The 17,820-nt window shown below is 44.0% G+C and overlaps 1 protein-coding gene across 1 annotated transcript in view; it reads left to right on the top strand.

The window, feature by feature from the left end:
* Positions 1-17,820, top strand: part of AFF3 (AF4/FMR2 family, member 3) — a 533,195-nt gene that overhangs the window by 407,596 nt on the left and 107,779 nt on the right. The window contains exon 12 of the mRNA XM_011956656.1: positions 9,489-9,526. Coding sequence (XP_011812046.1) covers positions 9,489-9,526 — 38 coding nt within the window. The remainder of the gene's footprint in view (positions 1-9,488; positions 9,527-17,820) is intronic.

Here is a 17,820-nt window from a genome sequence, read left to right as displayed (position 1 = left end):
GGAAAATTACAGTCAAAGCGGGGGTTGTTCTCTGGCAGGCAGGAGTGGGGGTCACAAGGTGCTCCGTGGGGGAGCTCTTTGAGCCAGGATGAGCCAGGAAAAGGACTTTCACAAGGTAATGTCATCACTTAAGGCAAGGACGGGCCATTTTCACTTCTTTTGTGGTGGAATGTCATCAGTTAAGGTGGGGCAGGGCATTTCACTTCTTTTGTGATTCTCCAGTTACTTCAGGCCATCTGGGCGAACACATGCAAGTCACGGGATGGATGCGAGGGCTTGGCTTGGGCTCAGAGGTCTGACAGTATGCCTGTTTCAAAGCAGACATTCCTTTGGGAAAAGAAGAGGAATGCTTAATTTGTGATTGTACTAACAGAAGCTTGACTAAACTTCAGAATCCACGTCAAAGAATGAAGCCTCGTTACCAGTTTGATGGCCTCATCCTCTGACACAAAAGCTTTCTGAAATGAGGTTGATTCAAAAGAATGAATGAGTCAAAGGCTAATTCATCATCCTCCAAAAGGTTCACTATGACAGCTTGGTCATCTGCTGACAGTTGTCAAGCATTGGTGCACCCAGAGCTATTGGCTGCACCTTGTGCCAAGGGTTATTCAGTCCTATAACTGGTACCACTTCCTGTCCTCAAGGAACTGATATCTAGCCTCCCTAAGCCTGGCCCTTTATGGAGTTAGTGTCCAGCTGCTACTCCCTATAGGACAGTGATGCCACATCTCTTAATCTGTGACTTGCCCCTGAGAATCTGGCTTAGGGCTAGATATCACCCACCCTATATCGTTTTAAACATCGAATACTAATAAACTCACGCATGGTCATGGTCTTCTTGCCATCATCCTCCCACTTCAGAGTGACCTCTTACCACCCCCACGCCAGTCATGTGTCCCATAGCCCTCCTCCAGCATCCTTCAGGGCCCCTCTCACCCATAATGTTGCTTTCCTGGTGTTCAGAATGCCCTGCCCTGCAGGGTGCCACGTATCTTCTGTGTCCTCCGTAGAGCTTTAGCCTGGACAGGGACTGTCCCTGTGGCTCCCTCTCACGTTGTCTTCACACCTTTCTCTTCTTGCTCCTGACTGATAGCAGCTGCCTACGTTTTCATTTGTGATGGCAAAAGCCTCCAGGGCCTAGAAGAGCCACGTGCTTTGGAGCAGGGAGAACCACGAAGTGGATGTCACACGTGGGTGTATCTCTAGGGAGTGCAATGTGCTAGAAATGCTCAACAAAAATGAGTATGCCTCTCTCAGTCCTCTCAGATTTGACTTGCCAAATTAGAGCCTTCCCTGACAATCTGGCCTCACGCAAGGCCCCCAGATCACTCTGTTGATAACAGGATCCACCTTATGAGATAATGTTGCCTATGCAAATTTCATCTGGTATGGTCAACCCTAGTCAGCATTTTTCTCAGGATATACTAGGTGCTTAGTAAATGTTTGTTATTGTCTATCAGATTTGTAGTAGACATGAACAAACCTAAGCAATGTGGGGAAGCAGAAGATAGTCAAATATTTTTCAAAGAGGAAAGTATGTCCAAGTATTTAAACAAAGCAAATAGGGAAATAATACACAGATATGAAAAATATGTATTTCCACAAACCTCTTAGATTGGAGATAGTGGCAAATAGCAGTAGTATTTGCCATCCCCCGAGTTACCTGCTCACATCTTGTAAGTGTTATGGGTTGAGAGAGAGCTCTTTTAGGTGGAGGGAAGATGAGCGAGGATCTCTGCCGTCAGTGTCCTTGTAAGGAACTTGGGAAACCAAAACTGAAATTGTCATGAAGCAGACGGCATGCTCCCCAAAAATGACTGGAATCCAGGGCTACCCCATGGTACAGACTAGGAGCACATGGAGAGGAGCTTGAGAATTTTTACAAGAGTTCAACACCTAACAGAAAGGGCGAGCTAGGCCTCCGAGTGTCTGCAGTGAACAGAGGGAGGAGCCAATGGACAGAGAGCCAGAAAATCACACAAGCATCTGCTGGACTCAACATTAGGAATTGGAGGGATTCGTCCTCTGCTGACCCCGTGCAGCCCTGTGCTTTCATTATTGGCATGGTCCTCAGGCCCTGAGGTCTGCCTTCTTGTCATGATCTTATTTAACAGGTTTATAAGCAGCAAGGCATATTTGCACAGAGCAGTCCTTATTAGAACAACTGCACAGCCCCATGTGCCCGGAACAGCCAGATTTTCTCATTTTGTCTCTGACTCCAGTCTGGTTAGCATCCCCTTCCACTCTCAAATTTGTTCTTATTTGGATGATAAATTATATTATCATCCCTGACTCTGCCCGACCCCTGTCGTGAATGAGTTGAGGTCAAAGTCGGCTGAACAAAATGCTTCCTAGGCAGCATTTATTTCTAGGAATCTGCAGATGCAAAATACTCGTTATTACTGAGGAAAAAAACAGGAGTAAGAATTTTTCCTTTGTCTTGCAAATATTACTAAATGGGTTGAAAAATACTAAATGGAAGCCCGCAACATAAACAGTTAAGAGACCCATTAGCTAGGACTAAAGTGAAAAACAATGGCATAAAAGTGAAGATAATGAAACGTAAAATTGTTTATAGATGTGGAAGGAAATTAAACTGTGAAATAAATTAATAAGTACAAGTCTCAACTCAAAAAAAAGAACAGCAAAAAAGTAAGGCTTTACAAATAGAACTTGTATAAAAATATGTGATTGGGTCTAAATTTTACAGTGTGCTTCAGTAACAGTAAAACACAAACTAAGATTGGCTGCAAGGGCATTTATTCAAGTACTTGAATATGGATACAACATCCTATCACAGGTGCAACAAGCTGATTAAAATCCCTGTGCAGAGATACCTCCTTTATTGTCAGCAGAATAAATCTGATACTGTTGATAGCAAAAATGGAGATTACTGACATCCATAATGAAACACACAGATATATCCCAACCAGTTGAAACCTAAATCTTTTTCTCTCAGAACAGTAGCAAAATGTAGATCCAGAAACCTCAATCCATTTTTATGACTATTCTTGATGTTTCTTACTTAATTGGCATTTAATAACTTCAGTCTCATGTATCCAGCTAGCTACTCACAGTCACCACTGAAACATCTTGTAGGCAACTTTAACTTCACACACCCAACACTCAGTTCTACCTTTGCCCCCTGCTTTTATACCCCCAGTTTAATCCACTTAACAAGTGGATCTCCATCCATACCAGGTGCCCAAGCCAGAAACCTGGACCTCACACCTCATGCCTCTCCCTGGCCTGCCACATCCAGTCAGTCACCTGTTCCCTCAATCAGACCTTCACAATGTAACACAAGCTCTCTCCATCTTCACTACTACCATGCTCTTCTCTTGCCCACATCACTGCAATAACCTCAGACTTTGTCCCTTCCTACCCAATTCCATTCATCATGCAGAGGCCAGTGTGATGTTTGAAAAATCTTATTGCCTCACTCCCTACTATTTTTTAAAATTATGTAATAGATTCACAGGAAGTTGCAAAGAACATGTAAGCAAGCCCCATACATGCTTCACCCAGCTTCCCCTAATGTCAGCCCTTCGATGACTTTCTATTGTCCTGTGGTTAACAGCTAAAATACTTCACTTGATCTCTAAAACCCTTGGGATTGGCCTTATCTTGCTCCGCTGCTGTCCCTACCACTTGCTGAACTGCAGCACGGTGACATCTTGTAGTTCTTCAACTGAGCCAGGATCTAGGCCAGCTCCTGACCTTTGCTCCCAAACTAGAGCTTCCCTACCTAGAGCCCTCCCTTCTCCCCTCACCACCCACCCCCATTTCTCTGATCTGATCATTTTTCTTTATCCTTTAAGCCTCAGCTTTGTTATTTCTTACTTAGTAAGCCTTCGTGAACACTCATTCCAAACAAGGTTTCCTTCATTAGTTGGTTTCAGAGCACCCTGTCCTCTTCAGCCATGCCCCTTGGAATGTAGACTGTTTTGTGTGTGTGTGTGTGTGTGTGTGTAGCTTTTCATGTCTGCCGCACCTCTAGACACTAAGCACAACATGGCAAGGGCTTTGTCTGTTGTGACTGTCACCCAAGCCAAGTCCAGTGCTTGCACATAGTAGGTGCTTCAGACTGAATTACAAACCTGTCTGAGCATAAGTTCTGTTTCTATCAAATAAGAAATGGGATCATTCTGAGAGCCCTCTGAATTTCAGCCTCTCCCTTTGTTTTCCTCCCCACTCCAGGATCCATGAACTTGTTCAGTGCTTGACCCAATTACAGTAAGGGCATTTAATTTCCTCTTTGATTTCCCTTCAGTAACAGATTGTGACTTGTAATTCATTTAGCATACATTGAAACCTGAATATCTACTGATTGTGTTCCCAAGCAACAAGCTTGCTATAATAAAGACAGAGAAAATATGTCATCTCTTGAGGGGAACCTGAAAATGGCAATTTCTGGCAGAAAAAAAAGAACATGTTTTGTCTCATAGACTGGAACTTAGAGTCATTCATGAATGAATAATGAACTCAGGAAAGATCAATGACGTGTTCTCTTAACCCTCTCAACCTATTTTGCTGAGAACTGAATAAAAGGAAAGTTGCAAGGAAGAGATAATGAGAGATTTAGGAAGAGAAAAATATAGTTGCTGTAATGGATAACTCTTGAAGGGATGAAATTGGGCGATTCATCTAGTTTACTATGAATACTTTTTCAAGTTTCAACCATGAGTCACCTAAGTCATTTTTTCTTTGCCATTTAATTCCAATATTTATTTGTTTTATTATTTTCCAATAGTAAAATAAAATAGTGTGCAAAAAATGAAGTTTTTTTTAAAGAGAGGAGTCAGTAAAAACATCTTGGTGGTCTTTGCTCTGGTATATGACATACAATTAATATAATGCCATAAAGGGTTTTTCCCTCAAGGAATTATTTTAAACTTCTAACATAAACTCCTCTTCTTTCATAATAGATGATGAGTTTTTGTAAAATTGTTAATGATGTAGAATAACTGCAAATTCAATAGCACAATGAAAATCAGTCATTAAAAAATAGCAGAGCAGGCCAGGTGCAGTGGTGCATGCCTGTAATCCCAGCACTTTGGGAGACTAAGGCGGGCAGATCACTTGAGGTCAGGAGTTCGAGACCAGCCTGCCTAACATGGTGAAACCCCATCTCTACTCAATACAAAAAATTAGCTGGGTGTGGTGGCATGCGCCTGTAATTCCAGCTACTGAGAGGTTGAGGCAGGAGAATCGCTTGAACCAGGGAGGCAGAGGTTGCCGTGAGCCGAGATCGCATCACTTCACTCCAGCCTGGGCAACAAGAGCAAAACAACATCTCAAAAAAAAAAAAAAAAAAATAGCAGTACAGGCAATTGATGGTGCTAAGTACCACAGTGTTGCATGCATTGGTAGCATACATCGTGTGACAGATTGGAAGAGTGAAGAATGACAGGAGAACACTGCTTAGTGCCCGGTAGGGTGCTCTGTCTCTCAGCCCAGAAGGACCTTTTGTTCCCAGCATCACGCCAGTCTGCTAAAGGAAAGCAGCCCTTGCTCCAAGCTTCCAACTCAGCTTATGTTAGAAGACGGGGCTAACATCAGTCCTGTGGTGTTGCCAACAGGTACCGCCACCTGGGATGCCTCAATTCCTAGGCACTCCAGTGGTGGCCAGACAGCAGTGTTTCTTGCTTTCTGTTTGTTTGTTTTCCTTTGGCTTTTTAAATCATTTTCTGACAAGCTGCACACCAACAAGCGCTGTTTCCGTATCACAGAAGTCAGCAGGAATTGTTTGGAGGCGGGAGAGGAAAGAGTCAATAGCCTTTTAAAATATTGACAGCCTTGGTCCATTTCCATGGCTAAGGGGAAATTCAGATGCCATGTTGAAGGTTTCTATTGAACTTTTAGTCACACCTCTTACGATTTCTGTTATTCCAGGAATAGCCACTCTCTGATGGCTCCTGCTGAGATAGTGTTAAGAGACAATACTAATAATACATTCCGCCTTCCTTTGGGGCAGTTCAAAAATACTTCTTGTATATTCAGCCAGTCAGGAGTAGGGAGTTAAGTTCAATTCAAGTATCACTGCCTAAAGTAAAAGCCTTCTTGCTGAGTGAGAGGGAAACTCCAGGAGACAAACCTGCCAGCAGTGATGCCACCTGTTGCCTGCTGGGTGCATTTTATCAGCATGCTCTGGGCTGGCTCCCTGGAGGAGCACAGGAGAAGGACTGAGGGGAGAGGGAAGCACCCATCCCTGGAGGTGTCTGCGTGGGCTCCTCAGGCTCCAGTCCTCTTCCCCCGCTTCTTGCTGCTCCCTCGGCTCTCCTTATCAAGAAGATCGATAGATCTGCATTTTTTTTTATCTGTTGAGGTAATCCTATGACACTGGAATGCCAGGACAAGGGGTCTTCATTTAGAATCTAGGGAATGAGGAGGGGACAGTAACCGCTTGGATTGTCCACAATAGCCTGGACACGGACTGACTGTCTCTTTCAGCACCCCATTCAGATGAGGAAAGGGTGGTTTGGAAATTACATTGGAGGTTGAAGGCCAGATGCAAGGCAGATGAATGGTGAAACCTGTCCCAGAATGTCGGACTCTCCACCCCAGGCTCAACAGACTAGATGGTTTTCCTAATTCGGTGTTGTTGCATTACTTACGGAAGTTGTCTCGGTTCCTCTCACCTTTGCCAGGCCCTGGAGCTCATGTTCCCTACGTCCCTTCTTTCGGCTCTCCTTTCATTCCTACTCTGCCGCACTGTTTCTCTGTGGACACCCTTTGTCATTTTAAGGGGACAGTTCTTCATCGTACAAGGGACCTTCCTGCTCTCTGAAGGGCTTTAGTATCCCTGGCCCCAGACACTAACTTCTATTATTGATCCCCCTCATGAATGTAATGCACAGAAACACCCTCATCAATTCCAGACACCCAGGGTTTGGGAGTCATGGGTGCCCTGGTTGAGAGCTGCTGCCAGAGGCTGGGACAGGCCCCTGCTGTGCCATCTAACCCAGTACTGCCGAAGTCTCCTCTCTCCTGACCCACATCCCTCCTTGTCTTTAAAATTAGGCTCAGATTTCAGTGGGAAGGCTTCCCTGACTGATTAATCCCTCTAACATTTACTCAGCAGATATGTACGGACACCTGCTCACTGTTCCAGGCACCGTTTGAGGAGCGGCCCCCCATCCCTGCACCTTCCTGACACTGCCCCGCCTTAATCTTTCATGTGCATGTTATTCTAAAAGTGTACCGAGGTCATCCAGCTCCTACCTAGGAAGGAGCTTTTCTGGGATGATGACTACTTCTACTTTTATTTTTATCCCAAGATGTGAAACTGTCACCAAGGGTATATTTTATTGCCATAACAGGGAAAATGGTTCTGAGGTGTCCTCTTTTTCTAACCAGAAGATTCTGTTTTTCCTGATATCTGAATGTGACGGGGGATCAGCATGACAAGTATTGTGAGTTCCTTGGTCAACAGTAAACGTAGGCCAGGCGCAGTTGCTCACACCTGTAATCCCAGCACTTTGGGAGGCAGAGGTGGGTGGATCATTTGAGGTCAGGAGTTCGAGACCCGCTTGGCCAACATGATGAGACCCTGTCTCTACTAAAAATGCAAAAATTAACTGGACGTGGTGGCAAGCGCCTGTAATCCCAGCTACCCGGGAGGCTGAGGCAGGGGAATCACTTCAACCTGGGAGGCAGAGGTTGCAGTGAGCTGAGATCACGCCACTATACTCCAGCCTGGGCAACAGAGAAAGACTCTGTCTCAGAAAAAAAAAAAAAAAAAAAAACAGTAAACGTGACTTGTGCATCATGCAAGGAGGAAAGGACCATTGCACGCTCCTTGTTTCCCGGTGCGTGCTGAGTAGACCTGATCTGCTGACCTCCCAATCATGACTTCTGAGACAGACAGCATCGTATGCCGTCTGCCTTCCTTGGCCTCATTGGGCCCAGAGATAGAAGGCAAATGGGTGAAAAATAGAATAGCCAGAGAAAAGGAAAGCAAGTACAAACTTGGGAGAATCTGATGGAGAACTGGAGCCTTTTTTTTTTTTGAGACGGACTTTCACTGTTGTTGCCCCGGCTGAAGCACAATGGCGCGATCTCGGCTCACCGCACCCTCCGCCTCCCAGGTTCAAGAGATTCTCCTGACTCAGCCTCCCAAGTAGCTGGGATTACAGGCATGTGCCACCACGCCTGGCTAATTTTGTATTTTTAATAGAGATGGGGTTTCTCCATGTTGGTCAGGCTGGTCTCGAACTCCCAACCTCAGGTGATCCACCTGCCTTGGCCTCCCAAAGTACTGGGATTACAGGTATGAGCCACCGTGTCCAGCCAAAATGGAGCCTTTTTCATATTTTTTCTTTTAGTTTTTTATTTTGGGAAATTTCAGCACACATACATTAATTTTGGTAGATGAAAAAAAACAAAAAACAAATCAATACATTTTCAATACAAAATGAATGTTTTGTTCATCTCATGTAGGGAAGTGGCCAGAATAATATAAGAACCTGCCCTGTGCTCTTCGCCTAACATCAGCAGTTCTCAACCCAGAGTCATCTTATCTTATGTGTGTGCCCACTCACTCTGGCCTTCTCCCACTGTATTTTTTGTGTTTATTTTTTATTTTATTTTATTTTATTTTATTTTATTTTATTTTATTTTATTTGTTTGAGATGGAGTTTTGCTCTTGTTGCCCAGGCTGGAGTGCAGTGGCGTGATCTTGGCTCACTGCAACCTCTGCCTTCCAGTTTCAAGCGATTCTCCTGCCTCAACCTCCTGAGTAGCTGGGGTTACAGGCACCCGCCACCACATGCAGCTACCATGTTGGCCAAGCTGGTCTTGAACTCCTGACCTCAGGTGATCCACCCGCCTCAGCCTCCCAAAGTGTTGGGATTACAGGCATAAGCGACCACACGCAGCCCTCCCCGTGTATTATTTTAAAGCAAATCCCAACATCAGATAATTGTATCCATTAACATTTCTATGTGAATTTTAAAAACCATTGCCGTAATATCATTATGCCTAAAACAAAGCAATAATCCCTTGAGATTTCTAGTGGCATTCCATATTTCAACTGTGGAAACTTTTTCAATCTGAAATCCGAGTGAAAAATTACACCTTCATTGGGAAAGAAGCTACAAAGAAACCAAAACAGACCGTTTTGTTTTCTTACAGGAAAGAACACTAAAACAATGGGAAAGTGATTTCAGAGAAGTAGCTCTGGTCTTTGCCAATTGCTGGAGACCTGTCCAAGCTTACCTGGGTGCAGTCCTTTGGCGCCCCCAGACTCACTCCCTGGTTGCAAGTGTGCATTGCCAGGCTTCAGTTGACTCCGTGAAGGTTCATTTCATCACAACATTGTACAACAGTGCTTTCTGCTACATTGCTAGTCGTTTAAAATTTGGCCACATGGCAAAAACGTGTGTAACACAGGGTTGTTGTTTTTTTTTTTTTAAGTGTTGATTGAGCACATAATTCAGAAGTCAGAATATTAAATAAACATCTCTGCCCTTTCTTTCTTCCAACAGGCAGCTCAGAGAACGGCTCTCCGCACTCTGTCTGACAGGTACATTTTGTCATTTTTATGAACTATAAATTGTTTTATGAAACATTGAGCCCTATTTATTGTGGCATATAATTCATAATCGGATTTTGTCCCTAAAGTATCTGGGAACTGGGATGTTAAACATTTTGCATGCTTGGATTTGTCATGCATGTGTGGAGTTTATCGCTGCAAAAATCGCCTTGTTGTATTTCATAGCAAGTATGAAGAATCCCTTGTTGTGCAATGAAACAAGAGACGAGAAACTTAGAGAGGGAGGCCTGAATGGTGCGGTAAATTCTGAACTTTGGAATTGGCTGAGCTCTAAGCTCATTGTTCAGCAATAAGTACTTCATTTATTTTGAGATGTTTTCTTCGGACTTTTTCCATATCATTTCACCGGGAGCTATCTATCTTTTGATAAGATTCTCTGTCTTGAAATATTTTATGCGCATAACCCAACAACTCACAGTCCCACGTGCTTGACTTTTTACTCCTTGCTTTGGCTTCTTTCTCCTGACGCGTGTTACTGAGTGAGATGTGTCAACCTCATCAAGAAACACACACAGGCTCTATTTTATATCCTGCTTTGCCTGAAAGGCTGGAGACAGATAGTTGAATGAGGGTATGTAAAGTCACTTTCTAGAATAGACCAGACCCTTGGTTTGGTTTGGTTGGTTTTGGTTTTGGTTTTTTCACTTACTAAGATTGGAGAGAGTGTGTGCGCATGCGCACGCATGTGCATGTTTTGAGGAACTGTCAGGAGGTAAAGATGAAGTCCCTGTGTGTCTCCACAGCATTAAAAGCAGCAGGAGGAGCTGTGCCTTGGCTGGCTGGCTGGCAGGCACCTCCTCATTGTCTAGCTAACCTTCACCACCTTGCCTTCCTTCCCAGTTCCTTTTTCATGGAATGAGCCGTCACTGACTGTGTAAACCAGCTTAGCTCGGTGCTTCCTCCAAAGTAAAACCTGTCACTTAGGCGAATTATCTGGTGTGCGTGAGTGAAAAGCATTTTCTATGTGGTGGCAGACTGAGCATGAGTATTTTTATTTCAATTACAAAACGTTCCCCATGACAACCACACAAGCCTGTGTGTCCTGAGTGGCTGGCACATGATCTTCTGGAATTGCTTTTGGGATTTTCACAAAAGCTGATGACTGCACTGCTTCTGAGTGTGTCAGTAGGAGGAGGAAAGAGTCTAGATCAAAACACATTTAGAATATAACGTAGGCATTTCTTTCCTATACATATTTCTTTTCTGTCTTTGACTTTTTTTCTTAAGTAAGCAATTCCTTCAACAAAATGCACTGAGACGCAAGGGAAAACCCTCAAAATTTACAAAACTTTGTCATTGTTAACGAGTACAAGATTTCTTTTGGGGATGATGATATTGTAAAAATAGATTATGGTGATGGTTGCACATCCTTGTAAGTATACCAGACCGCTGAATTGTATGCTTTAAATGGGTGAACTTTATGGAATGTAAATTATATTTTAGTAAAGCTACACATATAAATACAAAATGTCATTACAACCTTAGTAGAATGAATCAAAACCTATTTTAGTAAAATATGGATTCATTTTGAAGACATGGTCGCAAATACAAAGACAATTCATCAGAAACTAGGACTGATACATTTGAAGATTTCTTCCCACAAGATTTCTTGTCCTAAAGAGAAAGTGTGCGTAGATTTTAATGATGAACAATGCCATTTCCTTTAAGTTTTTCACAAAAAAACCCTTGTCAAGCCCATTCCCTACCCAAAAACAGAGGTTTTCATTGTCACCACTCTTCTTACACATTTTTTTATCCTCAAATATAATAGGGCATTTCCCTTACTTTACTGTAGCCCTTTTCCTTTTTTTTACTCTTGTTGCCCAGGCTGGAGTGCAATGGCGCGATCTCGGCTCACCGCATCCTCCGCCTCCCAAGTTCAAGTGATTCTCCTGCCTCAGCCTCCCAAGTAGCTGGGATTACAGGCGTGTGTCATCACGCCCGGCTAACTTTGTATTTTTAGTAGAGACGGGGTTTCACCGTATTGCCCAGGCTGATCTCGATCTCCTGACCTCAGGTGATCCGCCCGCCTCGGCCTCCCAAAGTGCTGGGATTAGAGGCGTGAGCCACTGCGCCCGGCCATGTAGCACTTTTTCTATTCAAAACTGGTCATTTCAAAGTGATGAGTTGACTTTCTCTGCTATTCTAGCAGTGCGGTTGTGTAAAGCTACCTTCTCTGTGCTTTTTGTTTTTTCTTTCTTTTTTTTTTTCTTCAACTTGTATTTTAAGTTCGGGGGCACATGTGCAGGATATGCAGGTTTGTTACGTGGGTAAACGTGTGCAATGGTGGGTTTGCTGCACCTGTGAACCCATCACCTAGGTATTAAGCCCAGCGTCTATTAGCTGTTCTTCCTGATGTTCTCCCTCCCCCGACACCTCACCGGCAGGCCCCAGCATGTTTCTCCTCTTGGGTCTCATCATTCAGCTCCCACTTACAAGTGAGAACATGCGGTATTTGTTTTCTGTTCCTGCATTAGTTTGCTGAGGATAATGGCTCCACCCCTGTCCCTGCAAAGGACATGATCTTGTTCCTTTTTATGGCTGTCTAGTATTTTATGGCATATGTGTATCATATTTTCTTTACCCAGTCTATCATTAATGGGCATTTGGGTTGATTCCATGTCTTTGCTATTGTGAACAGTGCTGCAGTGAACATACAGGGTGCATATGCCTTTATAATAGAATGATTTATATTCCTTTGGGTATATACCCATTAATGGGATTGCTGGATCCTATGGTATTTCTGCCTCTAGGTCTTTGAGGAATCGCCACAATGTCTTCCACAATGGTTGAACTAATTTACACTCCCACCAACAGTGTACAAGCATTCGTTTTTCTCCACAGCCTCTCCAGCATCTGTTGTTTTTTGACTTTTCAGTAACAGCCATTCTTTTTCTATTGTATGTTTTCTATAAATTCAGGGCCACAGAGTAGTCCCCATAAGTGATAAGCATCTGTAATCATTTCAAGATGGAAATTAAAACCCTTCTTCAAAATAATGATTTTAAAATACCTACTGAATTAATTGCATTCGTATTTTCTAGTTTGTAAGTAGAGAATAACTTATCAAGCAACAGATGTCATTTTCTATCACATTACTTACTCTTTTGAATAAACCAATATTTTCTAGAAAAATGCCCCAAGTGCCTCAAGTCAGGCTACTGTATGACTTGCCTAATGTTCTGTCTGCCAGAGGAACCTCAGGATGGGAATGGAATTGAGTAAAGGTCTCGCCAGGTCCTGAATATCCCAAAGTGTTGGGTTCTAGGCCCAACACCTCTGGCTACTTGGAGCCTGGTATGAAGCTGTTATACATTCATTTACCCAAACCATCCTGGTTTCGTAAACTTTTTGCTTGGAGCCTGTTATCAGCTCTTTATAGAAAATTCCATAATTAGGTGGTGCCTTCCTCTTTGTTCTTGGAGGAAAAAGCACTTTTCAGACCTCACAAGGTGCTTCCTGAGGTCTGCAACTCTGGGATGGGACAGAAAAACTCGCACTGGCTCTGGCCATGCACACCGGTTCCTCATGGAGGAGCATGTCCGTGACACACTCTGGGTCTTATCCTTCTTCAGATCCTCAGTGTCCTGCAAGTTGGCTTATCCGTGGGCTCATTTCACTTCCACTGAGCCTCAACCTTGAGTGTCCAGTGAACACAAATACATTTAGACAAGGCCGGAGCTATTTTGTTCCAAGATGTACAAATCGATGATGAAACAGGATTTCATTGACTTGGGTTTGGTGGAAGGACATGAGTTTACACTGTTGGAAGCCAGTTTTTGTTCTCTGTTTCCCTATAAGAAAACCTGACTTCAAAGCCTTGAGATCTGACCTGATGAGGCCAGTTATACAAAAAAGAAAGGGGTGCGTTTCCCTTTCCCTTGCTAAGGGTGGGTAGAAGTCTCATCCCTCTGGGGTGCTGGAGGTTGGAGAATGTCCAGATGTCTTTGGAAAGTCAATCTTGTCTTTTCATTTCTCCAATCTCCTGGTTGACTTTCTAAATTGGCATTCCAGCACAAATCCAGTATCTGACAGTTCAGACTGTATGCTTTAAAGTTCAGAGAATCTTCTGTAATCAATACACAATCTTGATAAATTAAAACTGTGATGTTTCCATTACGTAAATGTTAAAAATCAGCTGTGATCATCACCCAAAAAACCTTTTCCCTTGCTTGGTTCTGCCTGACCAATGGACTTAATTTATGACTCACCCCAAATAGGCAAAATGTACTTTCAGGGTGAAACTGGATCACCATGGCAAGCAGAAGGGGAGTTTGGGCTTCAGCCCTACTCGCTTGCGCCTCCTGCCCAGCGGTGACGGGAAGGGGTGTGTGAGAGTGGGATGGTGCATTGTCTGTTCTTTTCTACTCCTAACAGTAGAACTTTTTAATCTATCTTATACCACTGAGAGTCAGCTGGCCTACCAGAGGCCCATTTATGTCCCCCAAAAATGAAAAAAAGCAGACAAACAGGGCAAGAAGAGATGGCAAAATTCTTTTTTCTTTTCTGGTTTTTGAGACAGGGTCTCACTCTGTCACCCAGGCTGGAGTGTAGTGGTGCGATCACAGCTCACTGCAGCCTCGACCTCCCAGGCTCAAGCGATCTCAGCCCTCCGCATGCCCTGCCCAGTGCCATGGTAGCCACCACGCCCGGCTAATTTTTGGACTTTTTGTAGAGGCGGGGCTTCGCCATGTTGCCCAGACAGGTCTTGAACTCCTGGGCTCAAGTGACCTGCCTGCCTTGGCCTCCCAAAGTGCTGGATTACAGGTGTGAGCCACTGCACGCGGCCCGGCAAAGTTCTTGACAAAGTAAGCAAGCCAATTATAAGAAAATCTCAGTTTGCAGAGGGACACAATTTGTCTCACTTATTCACTGCTTATTGTGTGCCTCTCATGTGTTTTTTCTTCTTATGGGTCGATGTATTTGATGCTGGTTGGTAGAGACAAAGAGGCATGAACAGAATAAAGGTGGATCTTTGGTGTGGACCCTCTGCACTGCAAAAGATGCCACATCACCGCCAATGTGGAAAATATGCAAAGTGCTGTTAGGAAGAAGCAAGGATATGTGTGCAGCATATGAAGTGCCTTGAATACGATTAACTTCCCTTCATGAGTAGTAAATAGTAGATAACTCTGATCAAAAAAGGGATTCATGTGATTTATCAAGCTGAGCAACTGTGCGTCTGCAGAGAAGCTGGAGGTCAATCTTGAAATCTGGGGCAAGAGGAGCACTAGGCAATTGCCAGGACTAAGAAGTTAATCATACCTTTGGACTGCTTCCATCTGTCTCAGAGCGACAGCGCTGCTCTCGGCGAGCAGGCATGCTTTATAGCAGCAGACCAGGAATTAATATTTTCTGTGAAACCTCAAGCATCATTTGCAGTAACTTGGGTTTTATAAAAATGGAACATAATTTTACATGAATAAATCACATTCAGCCAGAAATATGAGAGGCTGCAAAAAATTATGCTTGACTTAAAAAAAAAAAGACAGAGGAACGAGCAAAAAAGCCAACATGAAAACAGTTGTTGAAGCGATGGCACTTGGAGGGCACAAATAGCCATGTGGTTAAATTGTGCATATAATCATCTTCTGAAATGTCAGCCTGCGACTCCAGCAACGGCTACATTTTTATAGCCTTGGAGATGCATCACCAGACTGTAACCTGTCTGCCCATCTGGCAGTATCTCAGGCCCAAGATCCATTTATATTGAAATCCAAACAACTGCCATTGATTTATTCATTTATTTCACAAATATTTACTGAGCACGTCCAGCATGCTCCTTGGGGCACTGCACTGGGGCTGGGGGTGCCGATATGAGAAGCAGCCGTGTGGCTGTGCTCTTGGCTTTACCAGCCAGACGAGTGTTGCCTTTGCGAGGAGAAAGGACTCGAGGCTCACACATTTGCTGCCCCCAGTTTTGTCCTTCCTTGAGTCAATCTCACACATCAAATCTCCTTGTTGCCCATTAGGGAGAATATAATGAAATTAAGTAAATGAGGAATTGCCTAAAACTAAGGGAGTTTCACCTCCACGTAGGTAGAAGAATGTGAAATGGTCTGTGTCCAGAAGCCAGATCAGAAATGGCCCCATAGCAAGGTGGGGAGGGCAGGTGCCTGCCTGGCAGGGTGGGAGGTTGGATTCACCTTCGTCTTCCTGACCCCTTGTCAAGTGGACCAGCTCCAGCCAAACAAAGGAAGTGTGTTGGAGTGGCCACCAGCACAGAAGTGTACCTTTCTGGATAATGTGTCACCCAGTCCCTGGCCATGTGAGAGGACAGGCACAGTTGCCACATATTGCTAATAATTGGTCTCTTCTTTAAGGGTCAAAAAAAAAAAAAAAAAAGGAGGTGGAGCACTTTTAAGACAGTGTGAAGGTTCCATAAAGATGTGAAGGTGGTGTGCTGGCAGGTGCACATCAACTCGGCCCTGAGGCCCTCAGCGGTGTTCGGTCTCCCCGAAGAAAGATGGCTCCTTATAAAGAAGTCTTTTAGGGCCGAGCACGGTGGCTCATGCCTGTAATCCTAGCACTTTGGGAGGCCGAGGCGGGCGGATCACTAGGTCAGGAGTTCAAGACCAGCATGAACAACATGGTGAAACCCCGTCTCTACTAAAAATTCAAAAATTAGCCAAGCATGGTGGCGGGCACCTGTAATCCCAGCTACTCAGGGGGCTGAGGCAGGAGAATCGCTTGAACCCGGGAGGCTGGGGTTGCAGTGAGCCGAGATCGCACCATTGCACTCCAGCCTGGGCGACAGAGCAAGACTCTGTTTCAAAAAAAAAAAGGAGAAGTCTTTTAAAAAAAAGAAGTCTTTTAAGTACGCCATGTGAATAAAAACTTTTTAAAAATCCATTCCCTCAAGCCTTTATCCCTTGTGTTATACTCTTTTAGTTATTTTTAAGTGTACAATTAAGTTGTGAATAAAAACTTTGAGAGCTTTAGAGTTTAGAATCATATCACATTTACTGCCTCATTTTATGATCCTCACAACAACCTTGAAAGATAGATGGGACCCGTTTTACAGATGAGAAAACTGAGCCTCGACAGGTGATGCGACTCACCCAGGGCCACACAGGAGCAAGTGGCAGAGCCAGGACTAGATCCCAGGTCCCTGGACTCCTGGTCAATATGATTCTCTTGCCTCCCATCATGCACCAGTAGAGCAGCTTGGCTGGGGTCAGAGATAGGAGGTTTGGGCCACGTTTTGCATCTTAGCATTATTTCTGGCTTGGTAACCTTTTTATCTCTACCACCTAGCACAGTACCTGGCAATTAGGAGACACTGTAAGTCATTTGGTAAATGAATGGGTGAACTAGACCAATGCTTTGTGGTTAAAATAATGGTAACTTTGGGCTTAAAAGAGAAAATAATTTTTTGCAACTGTGGCTATCCATCCTTGCAACAGGTGCCTCAGGAGTCAGAGGTAGATGATCAGGGGCTCATCGCTAAGTGGCTCAAAGGGGTGTTCATGCCTGCTTGTATGGATGTTACAGAATCCACAAAACACACAGGGGGAAGAAATGGGAAAATGAGAAAAAAAACTCAGTCCAAAAGTCGGCAAGAAAGTTTCACAAAAAAGATCAAAACCACTCAGTATGATGAAATTAGAGTGGAATTAGATTAGAACTCAATAACAAAAGAGAACTGTAGGATGCTATGGAGAAGTCTCTTGTACCGAGTGGGGGTTGGGCCAGATAGCTGCTGGCTCCTCCCTCCCTCTCCTGTGCCCTGATTTTTGTGCTTTGTACTGTTGACGTGACTTAAAATGTGCTGTCTTCACCAACTCTTCATACTTATGTTTCTCATTTGTACTTCTTCATTCATTCAGTGAATCTTTACAGCACTAAATCCCTAAAATGGTAGGGATTCTTCTGGTCTCTATAGAAGACCAAAAAATTCATTACCCATGGATTCCACTCGCAGGGTATCTACGGTGTGGTAGAGGACATGTAGGCACGTGCATAAATACTGAGTATATTACAATGCCGACATACACATAAGTAGTCATAGATCTCCTTGGAACAGTCGCGTGTCCAGTTGTGTACTGAGCATCTCACATACCTTACTTCACTTAATCCTCGTGACGACTCCCTCGGGGAGGAAGGAAGAATGCAATTGTGAGGGCCTTAAAGAGACATTTTTCATGAAAGTCCATTTCATTTCATTTCGTGTTCTTTTGTTGTTAATGTTGTTGTTTTCTTGAGACGGAGTCTCACTCTGTCACCCAGGCTGGAGTACTGGCCCAGGCTGGAGCAGTAGTGCG

This window comes from Colobus angolensis, unplaced genomic scaffold (assembly GCF_000951035.1).
Source record: "Colobus angolensis palliatus isolate OR3802 unplaced genomic scaffold, Cang.pa_1.0 Scaffold42, whole genome shotgun sequence".
NCBI lineage: Eukaryota > Metazoa > Chordata > Mammalia > Primates > Cercopithecidae > Colobus > Colobus angolensis.
This window is presented reverse-complemented; position numbering and strand designations above follow the sequence as displayed.